The sequence below is a fragment of the Mytilus edulis genome, chromosome 8 (assembly GCF_963676685.1).
Source record: "Mytilus edulis chromosome 8, xbMytEdul2.2, whole genome shotgun sequence".
Classification (NCBI taxonomy): Eukaryota; Metazoa; Mollusca; class Bivalvia; order Mytilida; family Mytilidae; genus Mytilus; species Mytilus edulis.
The window spans coordinates 813678-837827 of NC_092351.1; the positions used below are offsets into that span (position 1 = coordinate 813678).

At 31.3% G+C, this 24150-nt stretch overlaps 1 protein-coding gene across 15 annotated transcripts in view; it reads right to left on the minus strand.

Moving 5' to 3' along the window:
• The window catches only part of LOC139484564 (uncharacterized), a 76669-nt gene that overhangs the window by 3441 nt on the left and 49078 nt on the right, over window positions 1-24150 (minus strand). For 8 of the 15 annotated variants that reach the window (XM_071268333.1, XM_071268325.1, XM_071268322.1 and 5 more), the window contains 15 exons: window positions 18319-18379; window positions 17367-17414; window positions 13313-13415; window positions 10461-11211; window positions 10084-10206; window positions 9375-9476; window positions 8985-9145; window positions 8292-8353; window positions 7198-7299; window positions 5734-5883; window positions 3984-4052; window positions 3366-3486; window positions 2715-2859; window positions 1375-1509; window positions 313-465 (listed from right to left, as the gene is read on the minus strand). In XM_071268333.1, coding sequence (XP_071124434.1) covers window positions 313-465; window positions 1375-1509; window positions 2715-2859; window positions 3366-3486; window positions 3984-4052; window positions 5734-5883; window positions 7198-7299; window positions 8292-8353; window positions 8985-9145; window positions 9375-9476; window positions 10084-10206; window positions 10461-11211; window positions 13313-13415; window positions 17367-17414; window positions 18319-18379 — 2286 coding nt within the window. The remainder of the gene's footprint in view (window positions 1-312; window positions 466-1374; window positions 1510-2714; window positions 2860-3365; window positions 3487-3983; window positions 4053-5733; window positions 5884-7197; window positions 7300-8291; window positions 8354-8984; window positions 9146-9374; window positions 9477-10083; window positions 10207-10460; window positions 11212-13312; window positions 13416-17366; window positions 17415-18318; window positions 18380-24150) is intronic. The other 7 variants (XM_071268329.1, XM_071268330.1, XM_071268334.1 and 4 more) reach the window with 1 other exon arrangement.

Here is a 24150-nt window from a genome sequence, read left to right on the forward strand (position 1 = left end):
AATATATAAGAATAAAATTGTGTTAAAGTAAATTAACATTAATTAGTTAAAGTCTAGATATAATTCAGTATTGTTTACTTAGTTAAATATGTGTATAACTCAATCATATATGGTGATCTTAGTCAAATACATTTCAAACAATTATAAAAAGAATATCAAAGTGTCTTAATGGTGAAAAATATGTCTTAAGTTAGTATTATTGTGTCTTAAAATGTTGAGTTTTCTTTCTTATTCAATATAAAATATATACACTGAAGTCCATATCTATATATAATATCAACAAATCTGTATACAATATATTGATAAACCCACCTATTAGCTTACGAGCCTCCACTCCATCTATGATTGGGTTTAACCAGGTTGACTGTCGCATGTTTGGTAAACCTGCTGCTTTGGGTACATAGATGTACCACACAAGTTCTAATAAATCACTTTTACGTAAACCTTTCTTTGATGAGGCTTGTCCTTTAAAATACAACAATATTGTACTTGTTCATTTTTACAAACTATTTAGATGGTTTAATCCATTATTGTTTACATTAGAAAAGGCCTGTACCAAGTCAGGAATATGACAGTTATAATAGTTTAATGTGTTTGAGCTTTGGATTTTACCATTGGATTAGGGACTTTCCTTTTCAAATTTTCCTCTGAAGTCTGTATTTTTTCCACAAAACATTGAAACTAAATAATGAGGAGTGAGGATACATGCAGTCTGTATGATAGATTCTGTATGATAGATTCTGTATGATAGATTCTGTATGATAGATTCTGTATGATAGATTCTGTATGATAGATTCTGTATGATAGATTCTGTATGATAGATTCTGTATGATAGATTCTGTATGATAGATTCTGTATGATAGATTCTGTATGATAGATTCTGTATGATAGATTCTGTATGATAGATTCTGTATGATAGATTCTGTATGATAGATTCTGTATGATAGATTCTGTATGATAGATTCTGTATGATAGATTCAGAACACAGAATCATACTGATTAAATATTGAGTCTGTATGATAGATTCAGAACACAGAATCATACTGATTAAATATTGAGTCTGTATGATAGATTCAGAACACAGAATCATACTGATTAAATATTGAGTCTGTATGATAGATTCAGAACACAGAATCATACTGATTAAATATTGAGTCTGTATGATAGATTCAGAACACAGAATCATACTGATTAAATATTGAGTCTGTATGATAGATTCAGAACACAGAATCATACTGATTATATATTGTAGTTGGAGAGATGACACCCCAAAACTTCTATTATAGATGATTACATGTGGAAAAACTAAATAAATTTTCAACAATAAAGCATCATAATGAACATTTTATGTAACCAAACATAAGGTATATTTACCTTGAAATACAACATCCACAGCTTCCTCAATTTCTGACTGTGATGGGTACAAATCACTCTCCCTGAAAAACTGATCTAATTCACTGAACTCCATTTCTCCAGCAAAGGCCTTCTTGTCAAATACACTCTCAAATCCTAAAGAAGATCATAATTATGATGACACAAGTGTTGATTTCAGACTATTCTGTATAGTACTGTGTGTCTTACAATGTAAAATAAGTCTCAATAATAGTTATTATGGTTCTTCCTATAAAATCCTGCTCAATCACTCCTTAATTCTCGTATCATGGCTTGGAGACAAGAGCAGGCTTTATCAGCAACGTTATAATGTGAGAGGAGAAGTAATCTACATCACAATGTGTGAGGAGAAATATCAAGCTTGCTTTTGTCAAGTGTAAAACTGTCTAAGAGAGGGGGGAAAAGTTCAGTAATAGAACGGTTAACAGATTATCAGGGTTTTCTTTGTATAGATATCGTAAAATATCATCCGCTCAATAAAATGTGGATTCTATTTATTATTTGTTACTCTATATTGTTTTATCTATTAAACATTGTGTAGAGTTTAATCGATTAATTTTATTAATATGTTATACCATTACTGTCTTTTGATGAGGTAAATATGCGGTTTTATTGACTTTTGAAAAAATGATATTCACTGAGGCCGACGGCCGAAGTGAATATCAGTTTTTCAAAAGTCAATAAAACCCCATATTTACCGAAATAAAAGACAGTAATTGTTTTGTTCCATATTCCGAGAGAAGAAAATGTATTTAATGACAAACATATAACGTTGCATGTTAAAGCGCATGACATTTAGCGTGTGAATATGCTTTTTTATTCAAAATCCAATTCATATAGAGAAACCTACTAAAATAATACCAATATGGAATAACACGTTTTATTTTCAAACTACAAAGGTTTTTAAAGATTTAAGATTATATGCACGAGGGTGGCTAGGTTAAACAAAATTTGAATAAGATTCCCAATAAAGGGTTTTCTATTCTGCATGATAAACACCAACAAGTGCAAAAGGGTGGCTAAGTTGAAGAAATTTGTAGACAATGACTTTCAACTTTAGAAAGTGGAAACAATTTGTGATGGACAACCACACTGATAACTATAGACCCTATTTATCAGTAGAGCCCTAATTTATAACATACTGCTCCTCAAACCCATGTAGTCATTCATATATTCTATAGTAAAGGGTGTTTTAGCTCTATCTACACCATGTCAGAGCCTAATTTATAGCAGTACCCCGATTCCATGTAGTCATTCATATTTTCTATGGTAAAGGGTGTTTTAGGTCTATCTATACCATGTCAGAGCCTTAATTAACTTACTTCTCCTAGACTCCATGTAATCATTCATATATTCTATAGTGAAGGGTGTTTTGGCTCTATCTACTCCGTGTCTATGTTGACATCTCTTCAAGGAATTCTTGTAATCTTTTACCATTTTTGGCCATGTTGACCCATACCAAACAGCCTACAACAAAGAAATAAGAATTACTGCTATTGAATTAAGAGTTTGATCTTGTTTTAACATTCTTTGAGAATATTTAGACCTTTTAAAGTTTAGGAAAGGGGGGATAATCATTGTTCCATCATTGTGTGTGGTTCATTTTCTTTTTGGATTACTCTTGAAATATGTTGTGTTAAGCCTGAAACAAGATAAATTAACTATAAATATTTCTTTTTGTTAACTAAAACTGAAATTCTGACCAATCTTACTTTATTTTTGTCTTTTACATTAGTCTTAAAAGTGCTCAACTGAATTTACATTGAAGTTCAACTACAAGTATTAGAATAAAAGATATTTATATGAAGATTAAAGAACACTATTTTGAGCTTGCTTTCAGTTAATGAGAGCATTCTTTAAAATGGTGTTATTTAGTACAGCTTTACTTGTACCTAAAAGTCAAGTTTAACTCTACAGTAGATGAAAAATGTTATGGGAATCTGACCTACAAACAGAAAACCTGGTCTCATTACCTTTCTATAGAGCCTGTCAAATCGACATCTCACTAAGAACCGTCGGACATTTTTCTGAATTGAAGTAGCTGCATCATAGAGTTCTTTCTTTGTAGGTCCTGTTAGTTTAGGGTGGTATATTCTATAAACAAAATATATAAGTATCTTAAGTGTCAGTTTCAGTAGCTTTTATATATTTTAAGTACTAAATGATAATAAGTGAATCTATGCTAAAAACCAGCCTATAAGATTCATGTACAACTACAGTATTGATGATGTTTATAGATGTAACCTCAAAACCATTAGGCTTTGACAAAAAACCTAAATCATTTCAATTTATCACATACAAATACTGAACATTCTTTTAATACTAAATAACTCCCGTCCAACAAAATCTCAAAGCGTTAATAAATATACAGATTTCACAGTACTAACAAGAACACTGGCAAACCTATGGTCTTTTTCACTACTTTTCAAGCCTTAGGGAAATTAAGAGCTTTACATATTGTTTATACAGTAAGTGTATTGTTGAAGACCATTTGACTACTTCATGATGTCTTTTTTGTTTTGTGTTGTTAGGTTGCTGTCTCGGTGCCATAGAAATATCATTTTATATATAACAAGATAAATAATACTTACTGGTATATCTCTACATGAGGTCCAATGGTTGACAGCTTGGAGGAACTTGATTGATGATTCAGGGTGTTTCTACATAAGTATTATTAGTGTTATGTTAATACAGCAATTAAAGCCAGCTAAGTTATTCACAAATATTCACTCATTTTAGAGATTTTCTACTCAAAATCAAAAATAGAAACAGCTTCATGTTTATTAGTTCATGTTATATGTGACTGAGAGTTGCCTTAAAGTAGAATAAAACATTGTGTACCGCACAAAAGAGTTCAAATGTTGGATTTATAGATGCAAAACAAACCAAAGACATTTAAGGGAGTTCAATCATTAGATGTAGGTTGCATTGACCTTTAGTTAACCTCAATACAATATGACTGCAGAGTTGAAATATAACAAAAATCACTATTTTACCTGCTAATTTTTTGGCTCTTAAGACAAGCCACTTTGCATTTGTGTAATCTTATCATTAGTTTTAAATCTTCAGACAAAATAAGATATCAGTTAAAAGTTTTAGTATAAGTTAACAACTCTACATTGATTTTGTAAAGCAGTTCAAAGTTTTAAAAGTTAAAGTCACACAACAATTCCCCATGCTACAAGACATTAAGCATTAATTATACAGATTTGTAATTTACCTACAAATTAGAATTATAATTAATATTTTTAATTATTTCTTGTATTATCACTACAGTTGCTATTTCAATGTTTTGTTATGTTTATAATAAACTGCTATTTGTAAAGAAATAAAATAATGATCCAGTAAGATGCAGAGGATATCCTTTAAAAGGTATAATAACAATTACAGCAACCTAAATTATGCTAAAAGAATAATATTTGTCACAAAGAATTTGGATGGTTTAACAAAAATGAAATACTGCATAAAACTTTTAGTCTACAAACAAAATTGAACTCAAGGTACTGTAACATAAAATGTAGGTCAATGTGACCTAAAAATTGATTTCAATACACATCCTTAGAAAACTGGGACATATATTTATATGGACAATTGAGCTAATAGACAAGGGTACATTTATATATGCCAAAACTACATTCATAGTCTATTATGAAAAAAAACAAAGAGCTCAGAATATTAAAATAATTGAATGTACAGCAAAGTCTTGTTTAAATTATTTACAGCATTTTGTCAGAGCATAAAATATCAGACATTTTGTTAAAACATTTTGTCAGAGCATGAAATATCAGACATTAAACATATTGTTAAGACATTTAAGCATATTTAATTATTGCAGATGTTTTACTCAAGGAACTGTCACCCCTGTTAAATAAAAATATTAAAAATAATCACATTTTTGTGGAAAGAATTTTCATATGAAACATCAGAGTAAAAGTGTAGTTAAGAGCAAAAATCATAAAAAAAATATATAAATATAACCCACATAAAATGATGTAAAAATGATTGCCTGCTAAAACAATATTGAAATTATCAAAATACATTGATGTGCTGATCAAGTTTTTCCTATTAACCAACAAAATTTTCTTTTTATAAAAAAAATATATATAGTATCATCCTCAAAATGGCAACTTCTTCTAAAACCACAGATTTATACACATAGAATATTTCAGATAGGGGCTGAAGTGATTTTTTTTTTAGAGTTATTATATGCGACTTTGATATATATTATTTCTTATGAACCTAATTATTTTCCATTGAACTTAAGATTCTGAAATTTTATCATATCAGTCCTGAATATAAAAATAACCAGTCTTAACTATACAATTTCAAAAGAATACTTACAAATTAGATAGTGCCTCCATTTTGTTTTGCCGTTTTTGAGCTTTCTCTGCTTGGACTATTTTGAGCTCCCTTGCCCATTCCAATGATTCGTTTGATACGGGTGGACGATTCAGTATTTTAGTTTTGCGTATCAAATGTCCTCTGTATACTCTACAACATGATAAAAACAATGGTGTTAACTTATAAATAGTTTTCTCTAATTCTTTGTGAATTTATCCCTTTCTGCACCCATTGTATATAAAAAAAAATTAATCAACGTGTGGTTTGTTTGATCTCAGTTCATCATTGGTTAAAATCCGATTATGACGTCAAAGGAGTAAGTTCGGTAAGGGCCATATTTATAAAGTTCATAGTTACAATGGTTTAAATTGCCTTAAAGACATGTGAGAAAGTTAAACAAAACTATTTTTGTCAAAGTTTAATTCTAACACGTTGATTTTTACGTCCCAAAAATGTAAAGATAAGGGATTTTGGTGAAATTTGACAAAATCAGCTTGATTTCAACCAAATTGTGGACCAGGAAACACAGAGCGCAGGCGTCGACAAACTTAATATTCAAATAAGACATGTGAAATGTCTTCACAAACATTATTTTAAAAGATCTTTGTTGTCGACGTATGCGCTCTATGTTTCCTGTGTAATAATCTATGGAAATTTACCCATTTTCAGTGATTTTTTCGTGAAAAATGAATATGAGTACAACTTGTGACGTCATAATGAAACGCAGAAACGTAAAATTTTCAACAAAATGGCTTAATTCCTATCTAGTCACTGTATAAGCTATAACTTATTGTGATATTGGTCAATAAATCCGAATTTGAAATTTACGCTAAAAAAGGGGGCCATTTTAGGACCTTACCGAACATACTCCTTTTCTTGCTTTCCTCTGAATTCCCAATTGTGACGGCATGAAAAAAGGCAACCATGCCTTATGACGTCACATAGAAAGAACACATCTTTTTGCAGATCATTCGTAAAGAAGGAATAAGTTTGCCTGCAAGTTGTTTGAAAATCATTTGAGAAACAGATTCTACCACCAAATCTCATGTAATTTGATATTTATCCACTCTTGACAGTTTTAAATTTGAAAATTTAACTGTCTCGAGTGGATAAATATTGTATCACACTCGATACAGTGGTAGAATCTATATCTCTACACCAAAAAAAACAAGTGGCCATCATAGCCAAGTGTGATGAAAATATCACTAAACACCAACTATCAAATGAATGAAATAAATGGTTTGTTGTCTCCTCATTATCACAAGTGTTGTCGTTCTCATGTTTAATATAATACGGTAAATATCAATTAAAGAAGTTAAAATTAGGCTTTGAAATATGCTAAACATGTCTTATTTTCAAGTGAGATGGGCGAATAATAAGATACTGGCTTTATAAAGGTCCACAATTCCCATAACTTTTTAAAAGAACTTTATTAACTCAAGAAACTACTATTCTAATAATTACCTCTGAATTTCTATAGCGGCCTTTCTCTGGTCTTCCAATATCTCTCTTTCTTCCTTTACTAACTTTTTGTACATATTTCTGGCTACAAATCCTCTGAATATTCTGTGGATATAAATAAAGATATCTCTATGGTAACTAAAGTACTATAACAATACATTTCTATTTTAGAGAAATTACCATTAATAAATAAAATATAAATTGTGGTAAACAAGCATATCAATGGTAGCGCAATATATCATAAGGGTATTCAAACATATCTACTATATGATAAAACTTGTATTTATTCATGATTAGAATTATTATCGACTCCTAGGAGTCGATATTAGAATTGAACGATGGACAATCAGTGTGTGAATTTTTCTTGCTACCTGATTGGAAGATATTACGAGACGTGAATAATCAAAGTTTATTGATTGGTTAGGACATTCCAACCCTAGTAAATGTCCTTCAATCCTGTAGAGTATCGGATTTGTCCTCTCTATTTTAGCAATTAGATTTTGCCTGGTCATTAATCATGCATATTCATGATATTGGTACACAGGTAACTTTTATCTATAAATAGTCAAATCTTCTGGAGTTTCGTAAACAACAACGTTAAACGATATATACTACTTCATAACGTGTGACCTCAAGTGTGTGGTAAAATTTGTTGATTGATGCACGTGGCTATTCTAGTAAATGAATTAATCTACAAAGCGAGAGCACTTTCCATATTCATCAGCTAAGAGTCAACTAGCCCTTTTTGAAAGGCTAATGCTTGTGTTGTTAATTAATTGAATAGTTCTGATAGTTTTTCAGTCAGTCGCTACCAAAATCCATAAGTCTCGCTGTATCTATGATTTTATCAATATCAGATCCATTTCCTGTTAGATATACTGTTCCCAGTACTTAGGTAGTAAAGTAAAATGGTCAAGTAATTATCTCCCCTGAAATAGATATGCCCTTAAGATTATCTATTTGTTCCAATGGGTAACATTTAGAAAGAATGGCTATGTAAGTAGGTCAGCATACATTATAAATATCATTAAGACTTCCTTCCTCTTCCAGATCTTTTATCAAGTTGTGTTAATACATTAACTTAAACACAACCATACCTCTGAATGTCCACAGCTGCTTCAGCCTCTTTCTGAAGTTTGAAAGCTGCTGCTGTTTCATACTGTAAAGATAATAAAAATTGTCGTCAGAAGTTATCAAACAAGGTCATAATCAAGGTCATGTTTTATATGATATAGCCAGGATTTACATCAATTCAATTCTTTTACTGTTGATACATTATTATTACTTGGATATCAATTTTCATGGATTAAGTAGGTAATGGTAAAATTGAAATGTTCAAAGAAGTACATGTTTTCTATAGGGCATGTATACACATACTTTGATTAAATCACAAAATTAAATATCCATAAAAGTAAAGAATTTTCGGAAATCCACAAATGAAAACGAATCTACAGTAATATTTCTTTGGAAGAGAGATGTATCAAGATGAAAGCCTATCTAGAACCTAATGGTATAATGTAAGGCAGAGAGATGTATCAAGATGAAAGCCTATCTAGAACCTAATGGTATAATGTAAGTTACATATCTATCTGATACTTCAACAAAGATAATTCTTAAATATTTATTTTTTTCCTCATTAATGTGCATTAAATTTTTCATTTCTACATCCTTTTAAACAGAACATCTCTTCATTGACTAGTGTTAATTTTAGTGATTTTTAATGTTAAACTGGTCAAATCATTGATGATGAGATAGATTTCTAAGCAAGTGACATTGAACCTAATACTCACAGGATCTTTAATGTTATAATAATGAGCTATAGGTCTGCCCACACGAGATATAGATTGGTTAGATCTTCGTGACTTCTGCGTTGTCGCTGATTTAAACCTGTCCTGAGCCTCCTCACCATGACCATTGACCACTCCAGACTCGGCCACAGATTCTAATCTCTCTGTAAAAATAGCAAATATCCATTGCATTAGAATCATTATACATGTACTTTATTCATTTGAAAGACAATTAAATTTGTCAATTTGCTGTATTCTCTTAAAATGCTGTTTAAACAAACTTTTCATGATATAAATGGTAAAGTAGAAAAAAAGGTTCTAGTGTTTGGGAAAAATGGAAATCATATATTTGATCACTATAAAGTAAAATTAAAAATATAACAAATCTAGTACCATCATTAAAGACAACATGTCTAGTGCCATCTGCTGCTATTTCTATGTGAGCATTGTTGGGGTATATTGTTTTCTCATGCTCTATACCACTTCTTGAGGTTTCTGTTAAATACAAGACATGAGATTAGCAAATCAGGTTTAAATGACAGATTTTGATGATTCTGTTAAATAAACATTAATATTTTTTAACCTTTCCAAACAAAAACACATTAGCCATATATGATAGTTGTTATGGAATCATCTCAAGATCACAATTGAAGTACACTACAGTGAAGGGAAAAAAGTTATATAGCCAATCTTATATGAGCACAGATTATTATAAAAGATCTTCGTGGTAGAAAATTGGACTGTATGATATGTCTGAAATTGTTCTCACTTATAGAAATTGACCAGCTCATAATTTTTACTCAGTCAGTTTTGCTCTAACTGTTTTAATTTTTGAGATATAAGCTTAAATTGGCATTTTACCAATGTTCTATTTTTAGCCATGGCAGCCATGTTTCTTGACTGACCAGAATAAAAAGCCTAAACTATATACTGAAATACCACTAAGATCATTGAGTTTGGCTGAAATACCTTCAGTAGTTTGAGAGGAAATCTTTGAAACAGTTAAATAAGAACATGATGGAGAGCAAAGAATGTCAAGTGATGGTGCTGGCTCACATGGCCCCTGGGGCAGGTGATATATAAACGAGTTCAGATTACTCACCAATCATTGTATTCTGTCTGGACGACAATCTTGATACATGTAATGATGATGATAATGGACCATCTAGCCCAGAATGACTGCCAGGAGGGGCTGATCTTATACCATTTGCCCTTAAATCAACCACTGAAACAAAAAATACAATGTTAAGTTATAGGAGAGGGGGAAGTCATTTTATAATTCTTTTGTTTGTGAATATATTTTCTCGTTTTTGTTTGTTTGTACAAAGTTCCAAGATTTCAAAATAATAAAATGTATTAGCTTTTATTTTTCTGACATGTATAACATTTGTATGACATGCAAAAATTTGTGAATAGAAGATAAATAAAAATGTCTTGGACAATTTTGAACCTTCATGACATTCTTATCATATATATTACCTTGCTCCATATAATGCCTTGGACTTCTGGTGGACCTTGCATGGTGTTCTATTTCTGAGCTATATGTCTGTCCATACCGGGGCGATTGGTCTATAAACTGTGACTGTCGATGTGAAGCACTGGGAATAGAGGGAGGAGTCCTGAGGGGCGGGGCATGTTTAAAATATTCTGTCTGTTTCCTCGACATACGTAGCACCTGTGAAGAAGCACTTTGTGTTCCGTTTGGCATCCTGCCAGCTTGGCGACCCACTTTGGTCGACATACTATCAGGTATACACTCAAAACAATAATTTTCTGGTTTTACGATTTCCTTATACCAATGTCCGTCACGATGAGATAATCTAGAATAGGCTTTCTTTTTCTCTTTTACATCCACTATTTCTCCATCAGGGCAAAAATTCCAACTTTCTGATGCTGACAATTCTTGGATTGTTCCATGTTTTTCTGGATGAGCTGAAGGTAACCTACCCCCAGATGGAATAGCCAAAACTTCTAAATGAACATCCCCATTATGTAAATCCTGTGAGAAATGGACGGGATGTATAATGTGAGGTGATCGGTGGGTTACATTCTGTTCAGTTTCTTCAGTTACTGTTCCCTTCTCTGCAGTTTCTACTTCCTCCTCTTCAGATTCTGTTTGCTTGTTGACAGTATCTGTAAGATTATCTACTGATTCTGATTGCTTCTCTACTGTCTCCACTAATTCTGCATCCTGTTCTTGTAATTCTACTTCCTCATCAGTTGGTTTGTCCTTAAGTAAATTGTAACAAGTTTAATGTTAAGAGTTGAATCACATTCATTATGTTAGTAAACCTTCCTAATTCAAATTAGGAACATCTTCTGGTTAGGGTAAATATTCTTTAGCTGAAACGCTGGTAAATGCAGATTAAAATGTAAGTTTTGTGTAATGGTGTGTAACATAATGTTATACTTCTAATGGTGTGTAACTTAATGTTATACTTCTAATGGTGTGTAACTTAATGTTATACTTCTAACGGTGTGTAACTTAATGTTATACTTGGGTGTTCTGTATGTAACAACCATCACTGGTTACTTTATGTTATATGCGTTTTTATAAATATCTTGATGTAATTTCCACTGTTATAATTTTGTCTTGTAAATGCCTAATTTATTTCAAGTTGCTTGTACATAATTCATATTTTTTATAGGCAATGACCTTGATTAAGGTCAAGACACAACTTTTGGTCATGGATTTAAATTGTGTGAACTAGAACTTCTAACTACAACCCCATACACAGATAAGACTAGAGATGTATATATTCATACATATTCATTGGTTATGACCTAGACATTCCAGATTTCCATAGGTCAAGGCCATTAAATATAACTTGGGTCACTGGCATTCATTCAATTTATGTCCAGATTATTCTAAAACTTATCAACAATAGAGAAAAAAAATGTGTTTAAAATTATCTTGTTTACTTATGTCATTATAGCAGAAATATTAGTTAGAATAATTTCTGTCAACAATGGTATCTATATATTAACAAACATTGACCAACCTGAAAATCATCCATTCTAAGTTATCTTGTAGTGTACAACTGGTTTAAGTGGGCAGGGGTTTAAATATGTTTTTACAGAAACAGGTTAGAAATTGAAAAGGAGAAAAAAGCGTATTCCACAAAGTTGCAAAAATAAAGGACATATGGTCCATTCTGATAAATTCTGACAGAGGAAAACTTGAAAAGGAGAAAGAGGTGTGTACAACAAAGGTCAAATTCTGTACAACCCCAATTACACCTGGATAGATAATAATACCATGGGGAGATAATTTATATTTAATTTAAAAAAAACTTTCTTTGAGAGCTCGCACACACATACCCCATGCCCTCCCCCTCTCCCACACACATTGTCACTGGACAAACAAAATATTCCTACATTTAAAAACTCATAACTCTACAAGAGTCATTATATAAAAAAAATTCTTGTGAATATACACATGTACATATTGTGTCCTCATTAACTTCAGTTTCATGAGATTCTGTTGTGTGGTTTCAGAAGAGTTACTATGACAAACTGTTGTAGTAGTATATTGAGGCTAATATATTTCAAAAGGGGCATAACTCCTAGAAAAAAAATAAACTTCTGTTGTGTGGTTTCAGAGGAGTGTGATGACAAGAACAGGACTGACGACCAGAAAGAGGGGTCAAAACATAATATCCTCTGGAACTTTGTATAATTACCTGTTCTATGGGAGTAGTTGTTACTATGCCTGTCTGGGAATAAACTTCTTTACCAGGGGGAGATAATCTATATATAATTACCTGTTCTATGGGAGTAGTTGTTACTATGCCTGTCTGGGAATAAACTTCTTTACCAGGGGGAGATAATCTATATATAATTACCTGTTCTCCTGGAGTAGTTGTTACTATGCCTGTCTGGGAATAAACTTCTTTACCAGGGGGAGATAATCTATATATAATTACCTGTTCTACGGGAGTAGTTGTTACTATGCCTGTCTAGGAATAAACTTCTTTACCAGGGGGAGATAATCTATATATAATTACCTGTTCTACGGGAGTAGTTGTTACTATGCCTGTCTGGGAATAAACTTCTTTTCCAGGGGGAGATAATCTATATATAATGACCTGTTCTACGGGAGTAGTTGTTACTATGCCTGTCTGGGAATAAACTTCTTTACCAGGGGGAGATAATCTATATATAATGACCTGTTCTACAGGAGTAGTTGTTACTATGCCTGTCTGGGAATAAACTTCTTTACCAGGGGGAGATAATCTATATATAATTACCTGTTCTACAGGAGTAGTTGTTACTATGCCTGTCTGGGAATAAACTTCTTTACCAGGGGGAGATAATCTATATATAATTACCTGTTCTACGGGAGTAGTTGTTACTATGCCTGTCTGGGAATAAACTTCTTCAGCCTCTTGTTTCTCTGTTACATAATCATCTAGTTCATCTTCTGGGAGTAGCCTAGGGTACAAATTGTCAAGGTCAAATATTCTTAAACTATATTGAAACAGTCAAAGCCACAATCTTTATAATATATTACAATTATGGGAAGCAATTTTCACTCTGTTTGCAAACATGTCAAGAACAGACCTTAGTTCAATATCTGAGATTAATTAAGGATTATGATATTTTATTGTAATTTTATCATTTAAGTGTCAGTTTTAAGAATAAGTTTAAAATAATAAATAGATAAGCTGAATTAACACCTTTTAGAAAAAGTTGTTTTTGTGGATTCAAGTAAAAAAGTATTTATTGTGTACTGTTTTAAATCAATGTTTATTTTGCAGGACCTAACAAATAATCAAGAACTCATAAAACTGTTATTGAACAAATAAACACAAAACTGTTGTCCCCCCCTTTAAATAAAAAATGGTAAGGGGTTACATAGAACCCTGTGTCTTGCTTACATTTGCTGCTATTAATGTAAAAGTCTTATAGTGACTTAAAAAGTTATTCCGTTTATCAGTAAAATACTGAAATTATCTATTCAATAAAAAAAAAAATATCAAACTTTTTCTTTAGATGTTATATCTTATTCTTAAAGATTAGCTTCTGTTCAAGTTTTATAACAATTCATGAAGATTTACAAATTACTTTAAATCATCTCAAAAAATTTTAATTACTCCATCTATCAAGGAAAATACTGAAAATGAAAATATATTTGCAAAACTATGCATCAGACATTATCTCCTTAATCACAAGAGTGCACACGCTGAAATGTCTCGCCTTCTTTACTAATTATTGATATTATGTTGATAGTCCTAAGTATAAAACTTTATTAAAAACTGTCACATAAACTTAGCATTAACCAAGATAACTAAACAAAGACCAATGAACCATGAAAATGAGGTCAAGGTCAGATGAACCATGCCAGGCAGACATGTACAGCTAAAAATGCTTCCATACAACAAATATAGTTGACCTATTACTTATAGTTTAAGAAAAATAGACCAAAACACAAAAACTTAACACTGAGCAATGAACCGTGAAAATGAGGTCGAGGTCAAATAAAACCTGCGGGACTGACATATAGATCATAAAATATTTCCATACACCAAATATAGTTGACCTATGGCATATAGTATTAGATAAAAAGACCAAAACTCAAAAACTTAACTTTGACCACTCAACCATGAAAATGAGCTCAAGGTCAGATGACATCTGCCCGCTAGACATGTACATCTTACAATCATTCCATACAACAAATATAGTAGATCTATTGCATAAAGTATGAGAAAAACAGACCAAAACACAAAAACTTAACTATAACCACTGAACCATGAAAATGAGGTCAAGGTCAGATGACACCTGCCAGTTGGACATGTACACCTTACAATCCTTCCATACACCGAATATACTAGACCTATTGCTTATAGTATCTGAGATATGGACTTCACCACCAAAACTTAACCTTGTTCACTGATCCATGAAATGAGGTCGAGGTCAAGTGAAAACTGTCTGACGGGGATGAGGACCTTGCAAGGTACGCATATACCAAATATAATTATCCTATTACTTATGATAAGAGAGAATTCAACATTACAAAAAATCTGAACTTTTTTTCAAGTGGTCACTGACCATGAAAATGAGGTCAAGGACATTTGACATGTGACTGACGTAAACTTCGTAACATGAGGCATCTATATACAAAGTATGAAGCATCCAGGTCTTCCACCCTCTAAAATATAAAGCTTTTAAAAAGTTAGCTAACGCCGCCGCCGTAGCCGCCTCCGCCGGATCACTATCCCTATGTCGATCTTTCTGCAACAAAAGTTGCAGGCTCGACAATAAAACCTATTCTACTAGGAAGGATGAGTATTGATGTGTAATAAACTCTAACCTCAGTATCAACTTGTTTACTGTGACATTATTAAGTTCATTTATCATAAAAATATGGAAAATGAAAATAAGTATTTTAAACATCTTGCTTTGGAAATTGTATTTTAGACCTTAACAAGCATCTGTCCAAATTTCATAAAATTTCATGAAGGTTTGACAAATTTATTGATGTCTGTAAAAATTCAAATGTTGACGCCACCAACAGAATGTAGGATACCTATGTCTCGCTTTCAGGGGGAAAAAATGATCCCAATGAATAAACATGGTAGTTGCAATAAAAAAAAACCACTACAAAACAGTGAGCCCCATGAATTACAAAACAGATCAAATGAATTGAAATTATATATGGAAACTGTTGTTATTTCATATTAGCTTTCATAAGATTTATATGATTTGACAAAACATTATGAGAGTAGTTAAATGTGAACATAAATTATCCTATCTAATTTATATAGGTACATCATCAATTAAGATAGTTCTTCTGCTCCTACATAATTTAGTAGTTTTGGTCATTTTCTATTTACTCTTACAATGAGGTCAAATTCATTAAATACATAACTTTGAAAATCTTTTATAAACATAGTTTTAGCCAGCTAGCAGTGCAACACTATATATTATAAATGTCAAGTTAGAAATATGATCTTAGTTTTATTGTACTTATTATGTTAAAAGAGTCATGTATGAAACAGGGCCTATGGATGAATGTTTACAAGGGGGAGATAATCTGTACTTCATTAATTTCATCAGGAAAGTTAACAAGGGGGAGATAATATTTACTTCATTAACTTCATCAGTGGCCAAGTTCGGATGGAACTCGAGTTCTGACTAGAGTTCCATATGAACGGTAAATAATTTTGAAGAGTAAGGTCTCTAGATTACCGGAAGTACAAGGCCCCTACTCTGAATATGCTTACATTCAAATTTGATTGGATTGACGTCATAACATCCGGGATATCGAGTCGATCTCTAAGAACCCTGCCACAACCCAGGGCTCCTCGAGTGTTAATGGCAGAAAAGCTATATCCAATCATAAAAGGTTTTATATATGACCATGTCAATCCCATCTACTATAGATATCCATCTGAACTTGACCAGGAATGTTTACAAGGGGGAGATAATCTATACTTCATTAACTTCATCAGGAATGTTTACAAGGGGGAGATAATCTATACTTCATTAACTGGAATAGGATCCCAGTTACGGTAACCAGTCCGATACCCACGAATGTAGTTCTTAAAAAAAAACTATCACTTCTCTCTAAAATGGTGTAGATTTATTTGAAAGGGTAGGCTTTCTAGTTTGAATTTCTGTAAAAAAAATTGATTGATTTAAATAAAATCTGGCATCAGTGCATAGAGTTAATTGTCTAAATTCTAGCCTTTATTCTTCACCGGAAGTAGACTGAGTGACCCTGTTGTCAATCAAAACAAAATTTTGTAATGGAATGCCTGGTCATGAGTAACTGAGATTGCCCTCAGAAACTTGGAACCTAATGCCTAACATGAAACAGAAGTTCCAAGGTGGCTATCAAATTTTTTTAACAAACAGCACCCCATTTATTTACTATGACTTTCAATGCGTTTCAATGGGTCAAATAACTGGGTCCCCATTCCAACTTCATCAGGAATGTTTAAAAGGGGGAGATAATCTAGACTTCATTAACTTCATCAGGAATGATACAACACAAATCGTGCATTTATGTTTTAAATGTAGTTGTGGTTTCAAGGCACAATTCAAACATTTTATACACCATAAACAAACATGAAGCAATATATATCAATTAACATATTGTAGCTGAACCAAATGAAGACAGAAACAGACAAATATTTACAAGATAGAGAAGTAAAGAGAAGAAACAGTGCATTTATGTTTTAAATTTAGTTGCAATTCCAAGGCATAATACACCATAAACAAATACAAAGCAATATGTCTCAGCTATCACGTTGTAGCTCAACCAGTATACAGCACTGCTAATATAATTAATAACAACTTATTTACAATGATGTGTTAATAGTAGCCTGATTTTATAATAACAAGCTAATGAGCTATCACCCTTGTACAAGGAATACCTGCCTAAAATGACCACTGTGTCCGCCCTGTTTCCAAGGCATATAACCATAGCTGTCAGTAAAAAGTTTACCATCAATGTTTCACAAGAACAACAATTTTTTAAACAATAGTAAATTCCTAATTTATTGAGATTTTGAAGAAAAAATTACATCAGTATTTAAAATTTGTATCTATCCTTATGATCCTTTTATCAGCAAGGATCTTTACTATTGACAGATTTCTTTTTTGCTAAACCTAAGCAACACAATTGTTTTAAAATATTTGTATGGAACCATCGAAAATTAGATAGTGCAGTTTAAAATTTATACTTATGATAAAATTCACATAGACAATTATTAAATAATTTCATAAATTGGAGATTTTTTAAAATTTTAATTTTTCATAATTTTAACTTTCTCAAGTCAACAACATTTTTTATGAGATTGTGAAAGTTGTATAAATAACAAAATATCTTTCAAGACACAACAGTCAAACTACCTGAAGAAGACCTTTATAGTCCAAAGAACTTCATAATTTATTTCAATTTGGTCAAACATATATATTCAATCCCCAAAATATAGACAGCTAAAGCATCTTCATATACTACTAAGGTACTCAAATCTAAGACTCATATACTAGGTGATTAAATCTAAGACCTACAGAAGTTCTTGGTAACTCTGGATATTTTGGAAATTTGAAAAGAAAATGTAGATGCATAGAAATTGTCATTATTTCATATAACGTGGATTCTTTATTATTTTTCGTCATATGCCAATTTTTTCATGGTTAAAAATGAACCTCAAATTAAAATTTTCAACGAAGTACAAATTTTCTACAGGCTTGTATGCCAACTTTGGCAATTCAATGAGAAATAACCACAAACATATAATTTTTCCTTAATCCACAACATTAGTACCCACGAAAATAAACGAATCCGCCGTACTCATATCTAAATAAATTGTAACAAATGACTTACTCTTGAATGCGACTGTCAGATCTCTCTGATTTCCTCGTCAAACGACTTTGTGTACGACTTTCTATAAATATAAATCACAAATATTACTTAAACATCCGTGTCACAACTCTGTATATATACAACTTTATATAAAAACAAATCTGTACATATTTAAGGGTAAATGTTAGGACCAAACTTTAATGCTATCTGTAAATAAATAGACTTCTTACGGAAGGGTGTAACTCAATCACTTCTACTTTTATCAAATCGTTCAAAACAATCAAACAATATTTTGATAGCAATAAACTTTCCAAATGTTTAGTTTGGTTCAATGAAATGTGTATCAAAATTCTCTCTTTTGCTGAATAAACAGTCAATTTTTTTTTTAAATCTTAAAATATTATTTCAAAGTTTATACGAATAACATTTGGAAATCATATGCAGACCCCCTTTTTTAAAAAGTTAATCTAAGCCTCAGTTTATTTTGTGAGTGATTTAGATTTTATTTAAATGAAGCGATAGTTATTTAAGTATAATTGGTATATAAGAGGAGGTATTGACATTTTCTGTAAGTAAAGAGGGAAATTTAGCTTAAGAATAAGACAAACCCTGCTGGTTTTTTCTTCAGCTTTCTATAAACAATATTTATTGTTTTGACCTATTTTATCATCCATCAAATAATTTTGGACTAAAACAAATCTTTTATAATATATAATGTTTACTGATTTGTTTCCTCACAAACTTAATTAAACACACTTTATCACCAAACACATGCCATTTTCTAATCAAAACTCTCTCAAACATCCTCAGTTTGTAAATATACTTAATAAACAAGAATGCAATAGTCACATAAACACCTTAAAGGTACATTCTAAATACTAACTATCAAAGACCAACACTCTTAGAAAACATGGCCATAAAAATCTGATGAAAAACATCAATGAAAATCTTCATGTTAGATAATTGTTTTCAATAAAGATCCATCTTTCTTTGTAAGAAGAAATACTAGTGTGCTATAATTACCCTAATAAAAGTACCATTACAATGCATGGACAGGATTGGGGTTTCAAATTTGAAAGAGAAAGTCTCAGAAAATCAAAGAACTCTTCAATAAATTTGCTTCTGTTGTAAGGCAGAGAGTATCTTACTCTACCTAAATTACCTTCATCTTTTACTAGCAGGCAAAATATCTTATCACTCAACCTCCCTTTAACTTTTATTTATTCCATATATTATTAACGGTACTCAACTGGAATTAGTATGACCAGGTTGTTGGTCACCTCCGTCATATTAGTTAGTTTCTGGGGGAAACTAGCGGTAGTTGAGATAAAGTCCAAGTCGCTGGAAAGTTTACATATTTATTTCACATCCATGTATTTCAAATATTAAAACATAACTGCATAACAACATAAACACAAATATAAAATACAAATTCAAAAGACTGATTGACATACGGAAAATGAACCAATCAAATATCTTTTTATTAAATAATATTAATTCGCGTTTTGCCGAAAGTGGGGATTACGGATTAAAAAAGTTTATGAATTATTTTGACTGACGGTTTCGTCGTAAATAAAATGAGTTACATCCCTTTGCCTTACGTTAAACTTCCAAGATCGTGGAAGACTCAATTTCATTGGTCGAAAAAGACACACCTACGAGGTCACTCACATGTGACCTCAAAGCGGGTTTCGTTAGATCTCCCACGCGACATATCAGAAACAGGAGCGATGAGAGATCGGTTTTTAATTAGATTGTAAAAACATCTGCTTCCATTTGTTTCCACTTAAAAATGTTAATAATAGTTATTAATTCAGGTAGTGGTACTGATCACCATTTTGACACCTACTTTCATTTATTTTTCGTGGGTACCAATTTTTTGTGCATTTTAGAAAAAAAAATGAATTTCCATTGATATTTGATTTCTTGGACTTTACAAAGTTTGCTTTAGGCCATTAGAAAACTAATAATTATTTCAATATTTTACTTAAGCTTCTCATTATAATTGAGTGTGATGCTGATCTGTATATATGACAAAATAAATTTAAGTTCAAAGCAAACACACTTTCTCAATTCAGACTTGTACATTTAAATATTTAAACAGAAATAATAAAACTAGAAGTCAGAATGATCTATATCCAGTGTATGTTACCTTTGGACAACTAGATTACAGTAAACTAAGATTAACCAGTATAAATGGTAATCCCTTCACAAGATTATCCTAAACCTTAAACACTGATAGCAACCTAATTAATAATCCTACACATGTATCAAACTTGTCAATAAGGTCAATATATAGGTCATGAACTTTCTAAATTAAACAATTTATCAAAAAGATGTCAGTTTTCAGGTTAATTCATGGCTTCCAAATTGCATATATTCCGGACATTTATATTTTTACCGGACATTGTCCGACTGGGCAAAGCATTAAATGGTCATCTTCTTTTTAGTTTTCAAGGCTTTTTTAAGAGACGGTTATTTTAACATAATTCCACTAATTCCTAACTTTGTTGTGCCCATGGTGTCAAGCACATTACTGATTGGTCATCCTGTCATCTTCTCACATTTTTTTATTTCAACAATTCAAAGTTTTTTTTGTGATAAAGGAGGCTAGGAATGATCTTTATCGTCAGGCATCCATTTTCAACTACCATTAGCTTAAATTTGTTAAATTTTATCGTTATTCATCAAAATATCCTTTAGATATCTCGTCTCAAATAATTCACCATTACCGTAATTTTTGGAAAGTATATAAAGTTACATGATTCGTCAAAATCAGCTAACTTTTTTTTAATATAGTAAAGAAAATATACATTTGATTGTTATGCACAAAAAATTAAAGCTAACATCATTTGGCAAGAATTTTTACTGTTATTTGTCATGAAGGCACCCCCATTTACATTTTTCTGTGATACACTCATACAATTAAATTTCTGTCAACTATGGAGGGTAAGTATTATATTGTATCAGTTGGGGTTGGACCCTGCACCTCCAGTAAGAAAATGGAAGTAAGAAGTAAAACCAATTGTTGGTCTTCTCGAATTGGAATAAGGAAAAAGTGGCTGTTCCTTTAAAGTCATCTTAACAAAAATACCATAATACAGATAGTTTTGATGGTTTGATTTCGAATATTCTTAATGATTGATTGTTCTTTGCTGAACATTCAGAGACAAATTTGGCTAACAAAATAATATTGAATGAATAAAAGTATTATTTAAAACCAAAGGTGGAATAATTTACATCAGTATTTAATGCAACAAGGCTGCAACTGTCAACAGAATTTATTCTTTATTTATTCTTAATACAAATATTATCCATTTAATAAATGCACCGCAGATAATTTTTACCTATATAAAAAGATACAAATTATTCAAATCTATTTCTGCTGTGAATTTACTTTATAAATAATAATAATATATTTTATAAGTAAATTGATTACATTACCTAAATTTGAATTGGAAATCTCTCTAGGGTTATGACAATGTGTAATAGATTGTACACTAATTTAAACCTTAAACACCTGAGCAGTATAAGTCGGAGATTTTCTGACTTAATAGTGCTCCGTCTATTCAATAGGTCTGATTAGTGAATGACGATTGGTTGCCATGTTTCAACAAAGACCACAGATTTATATTTTATAAACATAGTGTTATGACTTTTAGTAATTTATACTGCACAACAAGTACTATGGAAAATCTTAGTGACAAAATTTATTCGTAAAAAAAAAAATGTTTTAAATAACAGGTTTTACTTGACAGAGGAGATACTATTAATTCATAACTTTGTAATTGTCTGTTGGAGTTTAATAATAAAAAATTACACTAAAATTTACATAAAATAAAAAAAAAAGATACACTTTAGATGAATGAGTTTTACACTGCAGATAAATCAAAATCCAAAAAGCAATAAAAACAAGTCAAATCTATGTTGTGATGTTACACTTTGTTTCAGGTAAGGGTGAAGGTTGGTATCTACATGTATTAAAACGTATAAACCCTCTGCATTTGTTTGCACCTGTTCTAAGTCAAGAACATGATGTTCAGTGGTTGTTGTTTGTTGATGTTGTTCATAATTGTTTCGACTAAACTATTTTTTTCCCAGTTTGAATGGTTTTACTGGTAGTCATTTTGGGGTCCTTTGAGGCTTGTTGTTCGATGTGAGCCAAGGCTCTGTGTTTAAGTTTTTTTACCAATAATTGTTTACATTTATTAATTATAACTTGGATGGAGAGTTGTCTCATTGGCACTCATACGTCACCTTCTTATATCTATGTAAACATTTCTCAATAGCTATGATTTTCTGCCTAATTTATATTATCCACAGTTTTTGAGGAAAGTGTGGCGTTATTGTTAGAAATGGTAAAAATATTAAGGCAGCATTCTTTTACAATTTTAAAGCCCCCCCAAAAAATATGTTTCCTTATAAAACAGAGGAGTATATCCCATTGTCACCCTAACATAGTCTTGCCAATGCAAGGAAGACGTAAATTTTGCATATTATGTCCACACCATACCTTATTCTTTCAAGTATAACTCATTAAAGAAGATGACATTCCTAAAGGACTTTAAGATTTCCTCAAACAAGTCAAATATTGTATATCACAAAAATATGGAGATGTGGTATTAATACCAATGAGACAACTATCCACAAAAGTTCAAATGGTTTTTTTTTCTTTTTTAGACCTTCTAACAGATTAATCATTGTTTGATATTTACCTGAATAAGAATCTTATTAAATCTCTCAAATAAAACATAAAATATCAATCCTGAAGCAGCCAATTTCACCTAATATATGATCGATCGTACGAAAACTTGAAACTTATATTTTCTAAATAAGAAATTAATATAAATAAATTAGTAATAACGTCTGTATTTTATCTAACATTGTAATGTTTTATTCTGAAGTCAGATTTACATAGATCAATACCAGTACTGATCATACTATACTTTTATTTTATCTAAAAAGGTATCTATTGGTATTTAGACATATTAGGAGGATAAAGTTCACTGTTTGATATAGCAGTAATAACTCATCAAATATGGTTAAAATATAGATTTTATTTGACAAAAAGTGTTAAAAGATAGAATTTAATTTGACAAACATCCTGTTCGTCTTCAGGATAACAGAAGCCTGTAGCGCAAATTAAATTTGAAAAAAAAATGTAAACAGGATGGAATTTTAAAAGGCAAATATGTATGAGAGTACTTCCTAGATATATTCCCCATAAATCTTCATGTCTTAAATCAAAACAAAATAGGAACATGAGTGGGCATGCATAAATCTTGCCTGCTAAAAGGAATAACTTACAATATGAACATATAAAGAAGATGTGGTATGATGGCCAATGAAATAACTAACTATTAGAGTTAAAATGAATTGGATGTAAACAATGATAGGTCAATGTAATGCCTTCAACAATAGAAAAACAACAACATCTAGACAGCCATAAAAGGACCTGACAAAAAATATGTGAAACAATTTAAACGGTAAATTAACAGCCGAATTCATAACAAGTCAATTTACGAAAAATTCAGAAAAACAAATATGACAGATATGAACCAAGGTCAACCACAGAACTACAGGCTCATGACTTGGGACAGACACTTAAAGAATATCTAATAAGTCAAGGTCAACCACGGAACTACAGGCTCATGACTTGGGACAGACACTTAAGGAATATCTAATAAGTCAAGGTCAAACACGGAACTACAGGCTCCTGACTTGGGACAGACACTTAAAGAATATCTCATAAGTCAAGGTCAACCACGGAACTACAGGCTCATGACTTGGGACAGACACTTAAAGAATATCTAATAAGTCAAGGTCAACCAGGGAACTACAGGCTCCTGACTT